Source organism: Vigna angularis, chromosome 1 (assembly GCF_016808095.1).
Source record: "Vigna angularis cultivar LongXiaoDou No.4 chromosome 1, ASM1680809v1, whole genome shotgun sequence".
In the NCBI taxonomy this organism is placed as follows: domain Eukaryota; kingdom Viridiplantae; phylum Streptophyta; class Magnoliopsida; order Fabales; family Fabaceae; genus Vigna; species Vigna angularis.
The window spans coordinates 42245972-42263558 of NC_068970.1; the positions used below are offsets into that span (position 1 = coordinate 42245972).

Genomic DNA, 17587 nt, shown 5'->3' on the forward strand with positions numbered 1-17587 from the left:
AGGAAACCCAATTACATTCAGATATTATATAAAGTTTTATCCTTCAGAAAACTCCAAACAAAAGGCGCCAGCATTATGTACAGATCTTAAGTACGAATAATTCGTATAAAAACTGTTTTTCTATTATATAATTTATCCGTATATAAAATCCATATATAACAAAAAAATTATGTACGGATCTGGATCCGTATGTAATAATCCGTATTTAAATGACCTTTTTTTTGTAGTGGTCGTTGAGTGCGAATTTTTGCAAGAAGAATGACGCTAAGTGTTAGGACTGTCTTTGAGAGTCACCTTTTGCGAAACGTTTGACGTTGTTGAACGCTAACACTGCCACTAAGTGTTACCTTCTACAAGAAGCTTAGTGCTGGGTGCCACCTTTGACCTTCAATGTGTATGCATATTGCTTATTAACATTTGTGGTGATGATTATGGTTGTGGACAAGTATGATGATGGTCTTGGAAGAATTTCAAGGACAAATTCTATGTGGTTTTGTTAGAGTATGTAAAAACATAAGGGGGTCAGAAAGAATGTATCCTGAACTCTAATAACTATTCACACTCAAATAAAGTAGAATGAGTTATGTGTTAAGAGTCGTAGGAGGTTCTAGCCACTGGATTATTGGTACTAGGTGCGAAGGAGACTAACTTTGTAAGTGGTAGGGTGATAATCCCTTTGTTTACGACTGTGTAGAGCATAGATACCATTACAAGTGCACAACCTATGTCAAAAACATGTATCTGGATAATTGAGTCTAATATCAACTGTTTGTTTGAATATATGACTTGTTGTACGTTCTACATGTTTAGTTTATAAATTGATATTTTATGATTAAATTAGGCCAATTATTTTGTATAGTAGTTAACTCTTTCCTTTTGTGTTGTTTTGTTTATATTGTTTTTTTTTCTTTTGCAATGATCAATTTACTAGTACCAACAGATGAAAGAACATAAGTTGATTTATTTCAAAGAGGAATGGTGTTGTTGTATTGTTATGTTATTTTTCTTTTCTTCCTAGAATCTTAAAAAAGACTTTTATTTTTCTTGTTGTATTATAATTTCCTTAAAACTATCTATATGTATATCTCTGAATAATTGTAATAACAATTCTCTAAATTAATATCTCATTTTATTAGTTTTATCTTAGCTCAAATATAGAAGTCGAAATAGTTGCTTCAAAAATACTATACCGTGAAATAGTTGCATTGCGCTGTTGCCACCAAAAGCTTTATGTATTCACTAATCGTGTACGCAATTCTTTTCTTCAACAATTGGGCTGTCCCTTATTATTTACTTACTGTATACATTATCGTTTCCCTTATTTCAATCTAACTTTTATGTGTTATCTTTTTAATTTGATTAAGATTCATTAAAAGAAACCAATAATATTTTAAACTATCAGAATATCAAGCTATGCGAGGGTAGAAATAAATATTGATATTAAACCAGTGGTAGTGCATGTTAACTAATAATTGTTTTTACAGAATAATATAGTGAAATTAATTATAATTTTAAGGATTAAATATGTTTTTTTATTTTCAAATTATTATTAAAAGTATGTTACGTTCATAAACTATGTTTAATTTTTACATTATGAAAATAATGTATAATATTTTTTTCCATTTTTTTATGTAATAAATAAAATTTCAGTATAAACTATAATATAAATTTTACATATTATTGAAAAAATTATTTTACATGACTTTCATATAATATAGATAACGAATTATTTTATAATTTAATTTTGAAAACAAAATATTTTTAATTCTATTTTTATTTTGAAATATTTATACAAAACTATTGTAATCCACTATTTTAAGATAAATAACGACTTTTTTTTTACTGTACCACCTCTACCTTAAAAATAAACAAAAAAATAATATGAAATAACTCACTTTCCTTAATTACCATCAAAACTTATACCACCTCTAATTCTCCTTTTACAGAAAAAGGCTTAAAATGGTTTCCACCACTGATATAGTCTTTACATATTTTTAATAACTTTATATTAATGAACAGTAGCGTAGCGTATATGTCTTGTTCAGATATATATAGTTTAAATTATTACTTATTTCAAATTTATATATACACATTAAATTTATCTGATAAAATTACAATCTCTCTCTCTATATATATATATAACATATTTCCTCCATCATCTCTGTCTCTGGTTTTCTGGTTTTCTCTCTCTCTCTCTCTCTCTCTCTCTCTCTCTCTCTCTCTCTCTCTCTCTCTCTCTCTCTCTCTCTCTCTCTCTCTCTCTCTCTCTCTCTGTCTCTCTTTTCTGGGTTATAGTTTCTTGAGAAAAGCCATGGCCTTATCTTTAAAGGAAAACATGGTATTATTGTGTGCTGTGTTGTGCTTATTGATCACTCCTTCTGTTGCTGAACTTCCAAGATTCAAACACCCTCTTAACGAATCACAACAATCTCTTCATTTTTTGGTAATTGGAGATTGGGGAAGAAAAGGAACACACAATCAATCTTTCGTAGCTAATCAGGTTTAATTTCCTCTAATCTTTCTCTTCTTTAATTTGCATGAACCATAACTATATGTTATTCTCATATCTTGCTTCTGTGTTCACATGAACACGATATATATCTCAGATTACCATTCTAACCATGAATTTATGAACAAGAATAAACTTAAAAACTTCTGCAGAGAGAAGGATGAGTTTCTATTTTTTTTATAACAAAACTAAAAGCAATGATGATGCTAACTATTCGGAGTGCAGCTTCGTATTTTCAGTATGTTCAAACAAAGTTTGTAGTTAATCAATTATCCTTTGTACATATATAGTTGAACCATTTCAAAAACAATAACAAAAAAATTGATAGCATTTGCAAAATTGATGAGAAAAATCTCGATTGATATAATTTGAATTATATCATCCAATTTATTTGGTTAAAAATTGATAGCGATTTGATTTGTTTAAATCAGTTTATCAATTCGTTTTTAATTTTTTATGTTACTATATTTCATCAAATTATATCAATATATAATGTAGTCTGATTTCATTTATTAAAATTCAGAAACATGAGATTAAGCAAAAAAAATGTATATTTATAACATCTATTTTACATTACTTTTTTTATTTTTTTTAAAGTACAAAGATTTTTTATGATATTTTACTTTTATAATGTATGTGTTAAATAAATATAAACGGGTGTTATCCTACAATTATTCAATCAATTAATCTATTTATTAGGTTGCAATTATTAACTATTTGAATGAATTATCAGTAGTACGTAAGTTTGGCATATTCCATATGCTTCGCAAGATGCTGATACCATTTTTAATCTATCATCTCTAGACTTTACTTTTTGAGCTCCCGTTTTCTCTTTGCCATATCATGTTTTTTTTTTTACATGCATTTTTTAAGTTATTTTTTTACCATATTTAATTTATTATAATGTACTAGAAAAAAATATACTGATTATTACATTTGTTATTTTATTCTTTTATGTTTATCTTCCAACCCATCCACTGAAAAGTTGTTACCCATAAGCTAATTTTTATAAGTTACTTTTGTATATAATATTCTATCTATCTCTGTCTTCTGTTAATTACATATATAATTACAACATACATGTTTCTACATCAACCTTTGCCTTTTTTTCATAGTGGCGTGGCACCTTTGAACTTTGGGATGTGATAGATATGCTATTTTTCATTCCACATCATCCCACTTAATTTCTACATATTATATACTCTCTCTAAAACTATGGTTTGATATTTGTATTCTTATACTAAAGAAAAAATAAAGTTACTATTAAAAGCATTATGTTAAATTTAATAGGTTTATTTTACTTTTTTTTTACAAAGATATGTCTCTTTGCAAGAATTTAACAGTCCAGAAAAATAGATATATTTGACATTTCGATTTTGATTGAATGTGAAACTTTACTTTCCAACAAAATCCAGCTACACAATACTTGCAAAAAGAAAGATTCTGACTCGAAAATCAATAATATAAAATTAATGGCATATTTGTAAGTAACAATGTAAAAGTAAACTGTCTTCGTTTAAATTGATGAACTATAAAATAAAAGAGATTTCTTATATTAAATATTTAGAACTGATTATTTCAAATAAGAGAAGATGTAAATTTACGTTGATCACAACATTCAATGTAAATTTACGTTAAATATTGCAACAACTGATGTCAATGGATATCAGATAAAACATAAATAATAAGTGTAAAATAATTTACGTTAAACTAGATATTGACCAACGTAAATCTATGTTGGACTCATATATGTTTATGTGAGACTCCATATCATTTTATGTAAAGAAGTTATTATTATTTACAAAAATATTTAAACATTTGTTTTTTCATTTTATTCTGAATCCATGGATAATAACTAACAGTGACAAGATGTTCTAGAAAAAAAAATTGAAATATCATATCATTTTTTATTTTATAATTAATAATTTGAAAAAAATTATACTTTTTTTTGTAAAGTTGATATCAAATATCAGTATATATTAAAAGATATACTTTTTTAGTTGTGATTATTTTTACAGAAATTTATTTAGCAGATGAATAAGGTCATGATGAAAAATAGGTATCAGGAAAAGCAAACGTGATTGGTTGTGGCATAGTAAGAAAATTCATTGAAAATATGAACCGTTTGAAGAAGTTTTGGATGCATTATTAATGCATTTGTGAGACCAATGGTTTCAGTGTGCATGGCACTGACGTGACCTAACACCTATTATTCAATCTTCAATCTTTTGGAGATAATAATCCCACGCATGTTCTTTCCAACACAACACCCAAATCTATATCTGAATATTCCAACAGAACATAATAATGCTATAAATTATTCCAAATGACATTTTCTGAACGACTTCAAAATCAACAAATTATTGTTGTAAAATAAGTTTTTACTTTTTTTTGTTTACTTTTGGTGTATGGACTAATAAGATATTGCTTAATTTTGTAGATGGGAATAGTGGGTGAGAAATTAAATATAGATTTTGTGATTTCCACTGGGGACAATTTTTATGAAGATGGGCTAAAAGGGGTTGAAGATCCTGCGTTCTACGAATCATTTGTTGACATATATACTGCCCCTAGCTTGCACAAGACTTGGTACAGTGGTAAGTTAACTAATTTTCAATATTCAAAGAAAACAATTAACACTAAAATTACTTTGGCACGTATGTCATGATTAAGAAATAAATTTTAAATCTAACATAATTTTATTAAATTAATTTATAAAATGAGATTTACAGTAACTTATATATTATAAAATTATAACCTTCTTTTTTAATGTGGCAGTTCTCGGTAACCATGACTATAGAGGTGATGTTGAGGCACAACTAAGTCCTGTTCTCAAAGAAAAAGATAGCAGATGGCTTTGTCTGAGATCTTTTATTCTCGATGGAGGTATGAATTCGTTTAATGAAAGTTTGTCTTTGATTATTTTAAAAGGAAAAAAATAAGCTAATTTATGTTCTCTGGATAAGATGTGTAAAAGCTGTTTTTAACACCAGATAAATCAATTTAGACATCTGTGTTTTAAGAAATACTTAATTACATTATAAGTCTCTCATAAATAAATTTATGTATATTCAATTAAGCGTTTATTAAATTTTTTCTATCTAGAAGTTACTCAAAATCTTGATACTTTTTACCTATTTCAATTTTGTTTAAGTTTACCCTTTGTTGCTTATGGGATGTTTCATCTTACTTCTTTGTATTCACATGTTAAAGAAATTTTGTGGTTCTATTTTATATAAATTATAATATTATTTTATATTAATCCTAAATCACAAATTGAAGCAATCACTAATTATAATATTATTTTATACTAACCATATATTAAAACAATAAAAGTCTCTATTTTACATTAATTGTAATATTATTTTATATTAACTACGAAATTTTATATTTGTTAACATATAAATACAAAAGGGTAAGATGACAGGACAAAATAACCATTATTTCATCCAATGAAAAGTATTAAATTTGAGTACTAAATGGACAAAAGAAAATAATACAAAGTCAATTAAAAATTAATAATTTTAGGCCTGGCTTGAAACTCAGTCAAGCTTTTAACAAATTATAATTTAAGTTGATACAATTGATTTTACAAAATGAATTTTTAATTCCTTTACAAAATAAAACATCTTAAATTGAACTAAATTAGTTGCTGAGATGATAGACTGTTGGTCAGTGGTACTTATTATCCTTTTGTGTTTATAGAAATTGTGGAGTTTTTGTTCGTGGACACGAGTCCATTTGTAGACCAGTACTTTGAGGAGCCAGGAGAGCATACTTATGACTGGGAAGGCGTGCTTCCTCGCATGTCTTACCTTTCACAACTATTAGTGGTTAGTTACAACTTGAACATCACATAATTTCAAATAGTTAGAAAGTTAAAGACATTGAATTTGCATTATTATGTCTTTCATGTCACTCATTTCCTTGTTATGTAGGATGTTAATTCAACTTTGGCTAAATCAAAGGCAAAATGGAAGATGGTGGTTGGTCACCACACAATCTATAGTGCTGGGCATCATGGTAACACTGACGAGCTCAAACACATACTTCTTCCCATCTTGGAGGTAAACAAATCAAATTTTAACATGTAAAACCATATATAATATATAATGTCCGGATAACTGTAACTGTATCGAACTAAAAGAGAATTCTTTATCTATTACACTTAAATGTATCAAATTAAATAAAATCCCTATTTTGTGGCTTTCTAATTTCCAAACATGTGCATGTAAGGCACCAACATATCTAGCAAAACAATTTTTTGATTGCCCACTTGTCATATAAATGAAACATGGACATGGTTTAACTACGCAAATTAACCAGATTCATAGATCATAACGAGACAAATAGCTGAGACCATATTAAAACTTCAGTTCCCTAATTATTGTTGAAAACATGGCATGAAAGTGTACAATTTCTGACCAATTAGTTTCTTCACTACTGGTCAGGCAAACAATGTTGATGCATACATAAATGGACATGACCACTGCCTGGAGCACATAATTGACAAAAACAGGTAAGCATGTCTTACTATTAAATGGTTAGCTTCAACATCAGTACAATTCTGACATTCATGCTTCTGTGGTTTGCATGAACAATTCAGCGGAATTCACTTTCTAACAAGTGGAGGTGGATCAAAGGCGTGGTCAAGTGATGTCAAGCCATGGAACTTGGAAGAACTGAAATTGTATTATGATGGACAGGGTTTCATGTCTATGCAGATCACTGAAAACAATGCAGATATCATATTTTATGATGTTTCTGGCAAACCTTTGCATACGTGGAGCATATCCAAAGAACCTAAACTAGCCTGGATATAAAACCTAGAGTATATGTAGAAATACCTCTGACAGAAAATTCAGACGACTTAAAAATGTACTATTTGTGATGAAAAAACAAAAGAAAAGGATGTGTAGGAACGTGTTAATGGCCTCGCAATATGTTAATTATTCATAAACTCGTGCTACAGTTATTTAAGAAACAAAGGCATAGAGTGGTTTGTCATGTATGCAACCTAGTATTGAATATTGATGCCGAAATATCCAAGAGTGTTCCAGTTAGCATTATACTCCCAGTCCTAATAGCAGAGACTAACCCAATTTAAATAAAGTATGTATGCATAAACACTTACATTTATGATAAATCTTGAAACATCTGTTAGTCGTATTTATCATTTCTCCCGAAGCAGCTTCGCCTTAAAACTCTCCCAGAGCACAATGACTCGAATAGAGCTATCAAAACAAACCTTCACAAACTATCTTCTAGTAGTTTAACCGGTGCCTTTTTCCAAAATTTTAACCCAAGCTCAATTGCATGTGGTGGTTACCTTTTATTGGTTGAACACTGCTCATCTAATTGCAGATTGTAGATGGATTCATGAATTTTCCAGTAAGGAAACTGTAAATGAATTTGTTGGCTTATGTTCAATGCGTAATCTTCCCAAGCAGCTACTGCTGCCAGAATTCCTGACCAGTCAAAGCAAATGGATCTATTTTCTTCTGAAAGCATATTACAGAAAACTTTGGAAGCAAAATCATCATCATTTGAAAGCACAGAGTTCAGACCACTGATTTTCTCTCTCTGCGCATCTGTCACTTTTACTACCTTGGAATCTGTATTTGATACCTTGTCCAGTAAAGCTGAACCTTGCCAACAATAGAAATGCACAACCTGTTCGAGTAAAGACCATCAATCAGAGTAAAATTGATGCATAAATAACAGCAACTGAAATAATTGAAGAAAAATTAAGGAACCATATTACATCATAAAATGCAAATTAAATAGAAAAGAAACGTCAATTTTTAAGTCTCTTCTATTATAATGCTGAAATAATAAGAACCCTTCTATTATAATGCTGAAATAATAAGAACCCTTCTATTATAATGCTGAAATAGAGTCATAGTACTCGTGTTCTTAGAAACACGTCAAGACAACCTTGACAACAGAAGTCCAAAAACAAACTAAATTTAAGTTCTATTCCTTTTAACATTAATATATCAAAAGTCTTAGTTAATGCAGCCAGGTTGACAGTACTTTCTAGAAAGCATTCTCCTTATGTTGAAAAGCAAGACTTTCCCACATTTATATTGACAGTTCCGACTGTTCTACACAACGTTTTGATAGTCATCATCAAGTAAACCAACTCCTCTTTATAAAACCTGTCTTAACAAATTTCTTTTAATAGTAATAGTAGTAGTAGTAATAATTTCTATAATCAGACACATGATTAAATTTGTAGTTAGTTTTCTTTGCCTTGTCTAGCACGGCAAGACTATATACCAGTGGCATTTATAAAAACTACTTTTTATACATAAAGAAGAGCAAAGAGAATGGTCACTTTGTATAGGCTTTTGATGTATTTTAATTATGTGCGTTTAAACTTGATCTTCTAATATAAACAGGGGCAAAATGCAATAGGTGCACAGGCTTTACCTGAAGTGCATGCATAATATTGACAAATTCCTGATCTAGCAACTCACTTCCCCTCACTAAATGCACAGGCTTTACCAGTAAGTCAGAGACATCGGAGTCAACACCAGTGTCTTGAGAAATATATATGTCATATCCAAGAACATGCAGTCTAGCCCAGCATATATTAAAACCGATCTGGCAATCAGAAGCTTGGCCATGAGAAAACCAGTACATGTTACCGGATGCTGGCAAAGGTAGGTATGAATCAGCAACGTTCTTATGCAATAAGTGTTGTGAAAGAAGGGAAATGAGCTTCTTGTCCTCATCATGGGAGCCGTCACGACTGAACCACAAAGCAACTGTGAGCCTTTCTCCTTCAGTTATCTGACAGAGATAACTTCAGATCAGAAAGAAAGATTTAATAAGGTCGTATTTTTTGAAGATTGAACTACCCTTGCACAACAGTTACCTGATAGAATGATTTCACAACAGTTTAGTTCCTCCAAAACAAATATTTTTACAACTGTTACTTATATCAGTCTCGATTTATTTAATCCCGTCAATAATAAGTAGAACAGATAACAGTTTTCTGCCTACATTTTTGTTCCAAAAGAAACAAAAAGGTTCTTATTATATTAACAATTTTGTTAAAAGTTAATAAAAGTCAGGGGCTTATAAATGCAATTAAAACTTTAAAATAAAATAACAAATGTATATAAACTGCAAATACTCAATTGATCTAGGGTAACTGGAGGTTATCACTGACTAGAGATACCAAAAATGATGAATAATATTGCACAGTCAAGAGTGAGTGAAACTCAGTCGAAGTCACAGTAACGAGTAGTTACTGTTGGACAGAGACAACCAGGAGTGGGTTAAACTCAGCTAGACGGTGTATCAGAGGGATACCAAAAGCGTCTAGTGATACTAGGAGTGGTGAAGAATATTGCACAACTAGGAGTGGGTGAAACACAGTCGAGGTCACAATAACGAGTAGTTACTATTGGACAGGGACAACCAGGAGTGGGTTAAATTAAACTAGACGGTGTGTTAGGAAGGCACCAGAAGCGTCTATGGATACCAGGAGTAGTGAAGAATACTATACAACCAAAAGTGGGTGAAACTCAACAAGTCAGAGTAACAGTGATTACTCAGTTTGACTAGAATATCAGGAGTGGTTAAATATTCAAATGTACTTCACTACATATTTAATGAAACCCTCTAAATTTAGAGGAGAATAGGATGTAGCTAAAACGAGTGAACCAGTATAAAAATCACTTGCGTGTTATAGTTTATTTAGAAAACAATTGGCTCTTATTGGAAGTAATCTCCAAACACACAAGTTAACAAGTCATCAACGAGCACTATCAACCTCAAGGATTCTGCCTACAAATCTCTTGGAAAATGAGTTTGAGTCGGACCTATAAACAATCTCAAAATAGTAACGTTTATAGAAGAAGCACAACGAACCCACAAACTCAAGTACATCACGATCAACCTTTTAGCCACAAAAGAGTTAGGAAAATACTATTCAACCCCCTTCTGGTGTTTACCACAACTTCAAATATTGTTAAAATTGAACCTAATCTTCTCTTTTGCACAATCCATCTCTTCATAAATGAAACCCATTGTGGATTTTACATCTGAATCCACCAATCTTAAGACTACCATAAGAAAGACAGTAGCTTTTAAGCATGTGGAGACATTTTTCCAAAACTAACTATCTAATAACACGTGTTCTACTCTTCTCCCCTCTTGTGAAGTTCCAAACTTGCTTGTCTTCCACTCCTCATAGCTAAACATGGTCAACAATGATGTCTTCAATTCATAAAGACAAGTAAGAGTTATATAAGCCATGACAAATCTAGTCACACCCGGTCTTATCAAGTCTCTACCCTTAGTGAACTTTTCCAACAAGGAAATCAACATTGATCTTCCATAAATATGTGGTTATCTTTCTTTCCTTCTAAATTGTCAATTCATGGACCATCAAATTCTTTTCAAAATCTTCAAAGATCAAATCAATGCAGTGTGCTGCACATGGAGTTCAATACAATTTATCCCCTTTCTGCATCAACAACTCTCCAATTGCCTTTTAATTTGTAGCATTATCGGTGACAACTTGAATTACATTTTCTTCTCCAACAAACTCAACAATGTCATCTAACATCTTGAATAGTTTATTTTTGAAATGTCTGAGGTGTCAAGTGAAGAAAGAAACACCATCACTTTAGGACTATTCACCAAGAAGTTGCAAATGGTACAGCCAGTTCTCTTTCACTCCTCCTTGTACTTTTCCAAGTGCAAATGCTTCGGGAAACCGATCAGACATTGGATGGAAACACGGGTTTGATATTAGTGGTAATGGAAGAAAAGTTATATGTAATTATTGCTCCAAGATTGTGAGTGGAGGCATATTTAGATTCAAACATGATCTTGCTAGAACGAGAGAGGATTCTAAACCTTGTGCATCTATTTCGGAAGAAATAAAAATTTTGATGATAAAAATAATTGCAGAAGTTAAAGGATGTTGCATTAAAGAGAAGAAAGTTAAATATCATTGATGAAGAACATGAAGAAAGTAAGAGTGTTAAAGGAGGACATAGGGTGTTTAGTTTTAAAGGAAACCAAAAAGTTTCCACTACTAACAAGGGGAGAGTCCAAGCAACTATAAATCAAATGATGAAAAGAAGATACAAAGAAGAAGTTGATGCTCAAGTGGCTGAAGTCTTTTACACCAGTGTCATTCTTTTCAATGTAATTAGAAATCCAACATTTGCAAAGATGTGTGAAATGATTGGTTAGTGTGGAGTAGGCCAATAAACCGTTTTATCATGATATTAGAGAGAAGCTCTTGAAATAAGCTGTGAACAAAACAGATATAATCCTTGAGGAATATAAGGAGGAGTGGAAGAGAACTGGCTATACCATTATGTCTAATGGCTGGCTGGACAGAGAAAAAAAGGACATTTTACTTGCAACTTCTTGGTGAATAGTCCTAAAGGGTTAGTGTTTCTTTGTTCACTTAACACCTCATACATTCCAAAAATAACTGATAAACTATTCAAGATGTTAGAATGTCTACACATGCCTAAAAGTTGTTGTCCCTCTTATGGTGGTCTTAAGATTGGTGGACTTAGATGTAAAACACGCAATGGGTTTCATTTATGATGAGATGGAATGTGCAAAAGAGAAGATTAGGTCCAATTTTAACAATATTAAGAAGAGGTAAAATTTCAAACTTTTACTCATTCAAAGTTTAATTACGTATGTGTGAAATTATTTCTAATATAGCATAATTCATTTGGTAATTATATGTAGTTATGAAGAGGTCTTGAGAATAATTGATGCTCGATGGGATAATCAACTTCATAGGTCTTTTCATGCAATTGCCTATTTTCTCAACTTCCATTTTCACTATGAACCTAACTTTAGATATGATGATGGTGGAGAGGTGAAAGAAGGATTATGTATGTGCCTGAGAAGATTGGTAACATATTTGGTAGAAAGAAGAAAAATTAATTTGCATATTGTTGAATTTCATTTTGCTAGAGAACTTTTTGGAATGGAAGATGCAAAGTAATGCAGGAAAGCATTTAATCCTGGGGAATGGTGGGAGATGTTTGGGGATGGAACTCCAGAATTGAAGAGATTTGCTATTCGAATTCTAAGCTTGACTTATAGTTCTTTAGGATGTGAGTGTCATTGGAGCTCATTTGAAATGGTAATTTAAATTATTTATAATTTATAATTTTCTTTATGAGGTTTATATCTATACTAAAAATTTGATATTTCATTTTAGGTTCATACAAAGAGAAGGAATTGTTTGCATCAAAAAAAGATGAAGGATTTAGTTTATGTGATGTATAACTTGAAGTTGAAAAGTAGACAAATTCGAAAAACTATTGTTCTTCCATTTGGTGACATTAAATCAAATGATGAATGGATAACTGAAGGCAGATGATGTTGTTGAGATTGAGCAAGATGAAGGTGAAAATGATGGTGAAAATGTTCACATAGATGGAGCAACAACAGATCCAGCTCTAGATGCTCTTGATCTTGATAACATAACTTTTGGGAGACATTGAAGATGCACTACTTTCATCAAGGGAAGAATTGGATAAAGATGATGACGGAGATGATGATGCCATTAGAGGATTAGACATAGACATTTGACATTTCAATTTATGTTTTACTATGAACTTATTTATTTGAAGTTATATAATTTTGTGGACTTATTTAAATTAGGATGTTATTCATATAATACTTTTTATGTAAAGTAAACTCTTGCGAGTCGAGCTTGCGAGTCGAGCTTGCGAGTCGAGCTTGCGAGTCGAGCTTGCGAGTCGAGCTTGCGAGTCGAGCTTGCGAGTCGAGCTTGCGAGTCGAGCTTGCGAGTCGAGCTTGCGAGTCGAGCTTGCCAGTCGAATTTACTAGTCTCTCACGAGTTTACGTAAACTCTCGAGTTTGAAAACCTTGGCTATACTCTTGAAAATGGCAACTTAAAGAAACAAACAAACCACCACAAAAATTTAGTGATTTCCTATATGTTGATTATCAATATTAATTTAAAACATTTAATAATCAGCTAACAATCCATATTCATGAGCAAATAAAATTGACTTCTCATCACCAAAAAAAGAAAATAATACTGAAGCTTATGCATATATAATGATATGCCTTAGAAGTAACAAACTCAGGAAATGAAGGCTTATATGATGATGTTCTGTATATTCTAATCATGTCCGGGACCATTCCATGGGTAAGCACGGATCCAATCAAGAGAAAACCTTACCAATAGGTGTAAAATATAAATGCTAAAGATGAAATATTTAAATCAAGTGGAGTCCTCCCTATTGGGTAGTAGGTTTACCCTGATTATGTACCCAAGTATGAATTCATCACCTAAAAAGTTTTGCCAAAGACAAGATGAAAGTGGAACCAATCAACTAGTGTCAACCTCAATTTTTTAAATAAGAACCATATAAGCTCTATTACTGGTTTTGTATCGATAACAACACTCACTGTTGAAAAACATTACTATATCATAATGAATTAATGTAATGCGTTATCAATTCAATTTCTTGCAGATACACTCAGCCTCTTTCATGTCCCTGTCCAGAAAAACTAATTGATAATCATTATCGTTATACTGTTTATACGGAAATTAATCATGCTTGAATTAGGGAAATTAATTGTTGGGATGACATAATCAAAATCAACTTTTCATTAAGGTTTTTGATGAGAGAAATGACGAAAATATGAGAAACCAAATCATGTTAGTTCAAAGAATTCTGTTCTTAGGGCCCTGGCTCAGAAGTTAGGGAGGAGGCAATGAAGATTTGATTCTAATAAACACCGTAAGAATACAACAAAGTAAATAGACGCTCAACCATAAAGAGAGTAGTTGAATATACCTCATCAACAGAATGAATGTTATGGTCATCTGCTGTGTACATCACAACATCCTGAAATAGACAGTTAATCAATCTCAAGTTCAAGAAAGATAAACAGAGTGAAAGACTTGTTTCTTTCCTACTTAGAATTATTAATGAACACATTATAGTTCAATAAAAAAAATTCAAACACCATATCCAACAGCGGGAACGTCCACTGCAGATTACTTATTAAACAACATCATAAAAAAATAGGGAAAACTCACCCCGGCCTTTGGCATAATTGACTTGGGCTCACCATCCTGGAAGTGAAATATCCCACCACTGAAATCCTTGCCGTAACTATTTAAATAGCATACTGCCTTTCATGGTATTACCAAAAGGGAGAAAAAGGTTAAATGTGTAGCATAACAAAAACTCAAGATCTTAAAATGGGGCTGCTTGGTTGAATGGCACTCACTGAGAAATGGCGTTGTTTGAGATAGGGCCTGTTATCATCACTATGCCATCCAATGCTTGCTCCTTTGCTCCAACTGATTCACAGCACCATCAAACAAGATGGTAAAAATGCATATTAACCGAGAATAGAAGCCAAGCATTGAAGTGAGGTAAGGCAAAGGTAACCAACCTGATTAAACCAGTGAATTCAATGACGAGCTCATACTCACACTTGAAAAACTCCTCTAACCTGTCTTTCAACCTTTCTGCAACCAAATTTGAAAACAAATAAGGCAAATACAGTGAAATAAATTTCAAAGAGATTGACAAATTTTGGGGTGGAAATGAAGTTTTGATGTAATGCCTCTAATGGGTATAAAAGGAATGACCAAATGGGAAGAATTGGTAGCTATGAGATGGGAGAGAGTAGTGGAGAAGACATTGGGTCTGTAACCCACGGTGCTGCTACTCTTGTGGATGAATTCCAATTCCTTCACCAAAATCAAAATCAGAAAGAATGAAGACAAAAGGTTTTAGTAAAGAAAAAACATTGAAAGAAAGAAACTAACTCTGCATTCGTTAAGGGAGAGGAAGTTGGGGATGAAGAGGCGTGAATGTTGAGGCTCAAAATCAACCTTGGACATTACTACTAAACTCAACGTCGGGTCGTGTCTCTTCGCGTAACAGTTACTTAACACCTTATTTACCCACGGGCTAGGGTTTAAGCTATTCAACTGCAAAAATTATATTTATATTTTATATTTATATTAAAAATAAAAATTAACATGTTATCTTATTTAATTTTAATATATTTTTTATCCTAAACAATATATTCTTATAATTATAAAAAGTATATTATTTAAATAATTATTATCAAGAGTAATAATTTAGAAAGGTGGATATGGATTAATGAATCTATTATGATGTAAGATGGTTAGTTATTTACAGTGTTTGATAATTGGTATTTTTTTTAAGATATTTCTATTACAAAGGTTGTAGAGAGTTATAAGTTAAAGTCTAAATCTTTAAGAGGTCATTATTTCCTAAACGCGCATGTTTTCTTCCTACATCTCTCCATTATCTTTAAAATACATGTTATAATGGTTATTCCTTTTACAATTTAAGTTTTGAATTATACAATTCATAAATCTTTCAAATTATAAAATGCGGAATAAGAAACGTTATATTTTTATATTTTGAATTATATAATTCAGTAAATTTAGTATTTTGGATAATAGATTCTGAAATATAAATTTTACAATACATTTTGAATTGTATAATTTAAAATATAAAAATTATAATAATGTAAATTTTACATCATATTTGTAAGATCTTAGAAAATTATAATAATTAATAAAATAAACAATTGAGATGGTAGCTCGGTTGGTTAGAGCATATGTTTAGTAAATTAAAAGTCTCAAGATTCTCAACAAGAGTAACATTTTTTTTTTCATTAAGCAGCATTGAGTGGGTCGTTCTAACAGGGTTGTCGTATTGTTGAGCTGAGGAGTTGCAAAGAAGGGGCATTAAGCGTACAGGGAGTCTCGTTGGGCATGGCAAAGGGTTTTAAAAATCGAAAAAAACATTATTTTCAGGATTTATGATAAAAGATATGAGATTTAATAAATATTTAGCTAGCTAAAATATTACAACCTGAATTCATTTAGTTAATAAAAATGAGTGTATACGTTGAATTTGGTCCACATGGAATATTGAGGTAAGGAGAATTAACTAGATTATATTTGTTTTGAGTTGTGTATTATTTGATATCTTAAACATGTTTTTGAAAGTGAATATATTGAAAGTTTTGATTTTTAATGAGTAGATGATGATTGGAAAATTGGTGTTATAAGTAAGGGAAGTTAACTATATTAAGTCTCGAGAGTAAAAAGAGAGAAAGAATAAATATCTGAATGTTCTAGAGAAAAGTCAGAGAAAAGAAAAGAAACGCTCCTCTCCTAGGGTTCCATAGAGAAACCTAAGCACCCTCCTCACGCGTACACTAAACTTGAGATGAAAATGATGAAGGGAAAGAGAGAGCACTCGAGAACACACACAAGGTACTGAATGATAAACTTATGTATTACTTTTGAATGTATGATTTAAAACTTTTTATATACATGAAAACAATAACTGATTTTGGTTTTGTTTTTGTTTACACCAACACTCCTCCTAAACAAAAACCCTAATCTCAACGAAAACTCATTTTTCTGAAGAAAAACACTTCCTTTCACCGATTGAATCGGTGAAACCTTCTCCTTCTTCGATCCGAGCATTTTTCATGTATTAAAATTGGGAGAAAATGCTTCCTTTAAGCACACGAACGTTTTTCACTGATTAAAACCGGGAAAAACCCCTTCACCGAGCAAGCCTCTTCACTCCGACGAAAACCCTAGGTTTTCGAACACCTTTTGGAGCTATCTTCACCGATATCTACTCTTACAACTCTGATCTACTTTCTGAGTGACAGAAAGCACTCACCTTTAAGTTCTTTTGTGAGTATATCTGCAAGCTAATCTTCGGATCTGTAGTACTTCAAGCTTCCCGCTGTTGACCTGTTCCTTGATGTAGTGGAACCTGGTCTCGATATGTTTACTCCTTCCATGCGATGTAGGATGTTTAGCAAGATCTATGGCTGACTTGTTGTCCACAAGCAGTATGGCTCTTCCAGCTAGCTTCACCTTCAAACCTTCCATCAAAGAACCCAGTCAAGTTGCCTAACACGTAGCTTCACAAACAACTATGTATTTTGCCTCACATGATGTTAGAGCAACCACTAGCTCTTTTCTGGAGCTCCAATAAATAGGAGACCCTTCAATGAAGAAAATGT

General features: G+C 31.6%; 2 protein-coding genes across 4 annotated transcripts; one reads left to right on the top strand and one right to left on the bottom strand.

Moving 5' to 3' along the window:
- The first annotated feature begins 2224 nt into the window (after nt 1–2224).
- Nucleotides 2225–7578, top strand: LOC108347896 (purple acid phosphatase 8). Its single transcript, XM_017587356.2, has 7 exons — nt 2225–2500; nt 4950–5106; nt 5288–5395; nt 6215–6342; nt 6448–6576; nt 6961–7028; nt 7116–7578. The coding sequence occupies exons 1-7, from the start codon at nt 2312–2314 to the stop codon at nt 7330–7332; spliced, it is 996 nt and encodes a 331-aa protein (XP_017442845.1). The 5' UTR covers nt 2225–2311; the 3' UTR covers nt 7333–7578.
- Nucleotides 7507–15466, bottom strand: LOC108347895 (uncharacterized). 3 transcript variants are annotated; one of them, XM_017587354.2, is made up of 9 exons: nt 15327–15465; nt 15122–15248; nt 14948–15023; nt 14780–14852; nt 14586–14681; nt 14341–14391; nt 8945–9307; nt 8077–8182; nt 7507–7977 (listed from the first exon to the last, which is right to left on the bottom strand). In XM_017587354.2, exons 1-9 carry the CDS (start codon nt 15399–15401, stop codon nt 7835–7837), a joined length of 1110 nt encoding a protein of 369 aa, XP_017442843.1. In that variant the 5' UTR covers nt 15402–15465; the 3' UTR covers nt 7507–7834. The 3 variants fall into 3 exon arrangements, with proteins under 3 accessions (XP_017442843.1, XP_017442842.1, XP_052725917.1); XM_017587353.2 differs by having other exon boundaries at nt 7507–8182; XM_052869957.1 differs by lacking the exon at nt 15122–15248 and having other exon boundaries at nt 7507–8182; nt 15327–15466.
- Nucleotides 15467–17587: the final 2121 nt, after the last annotated feature.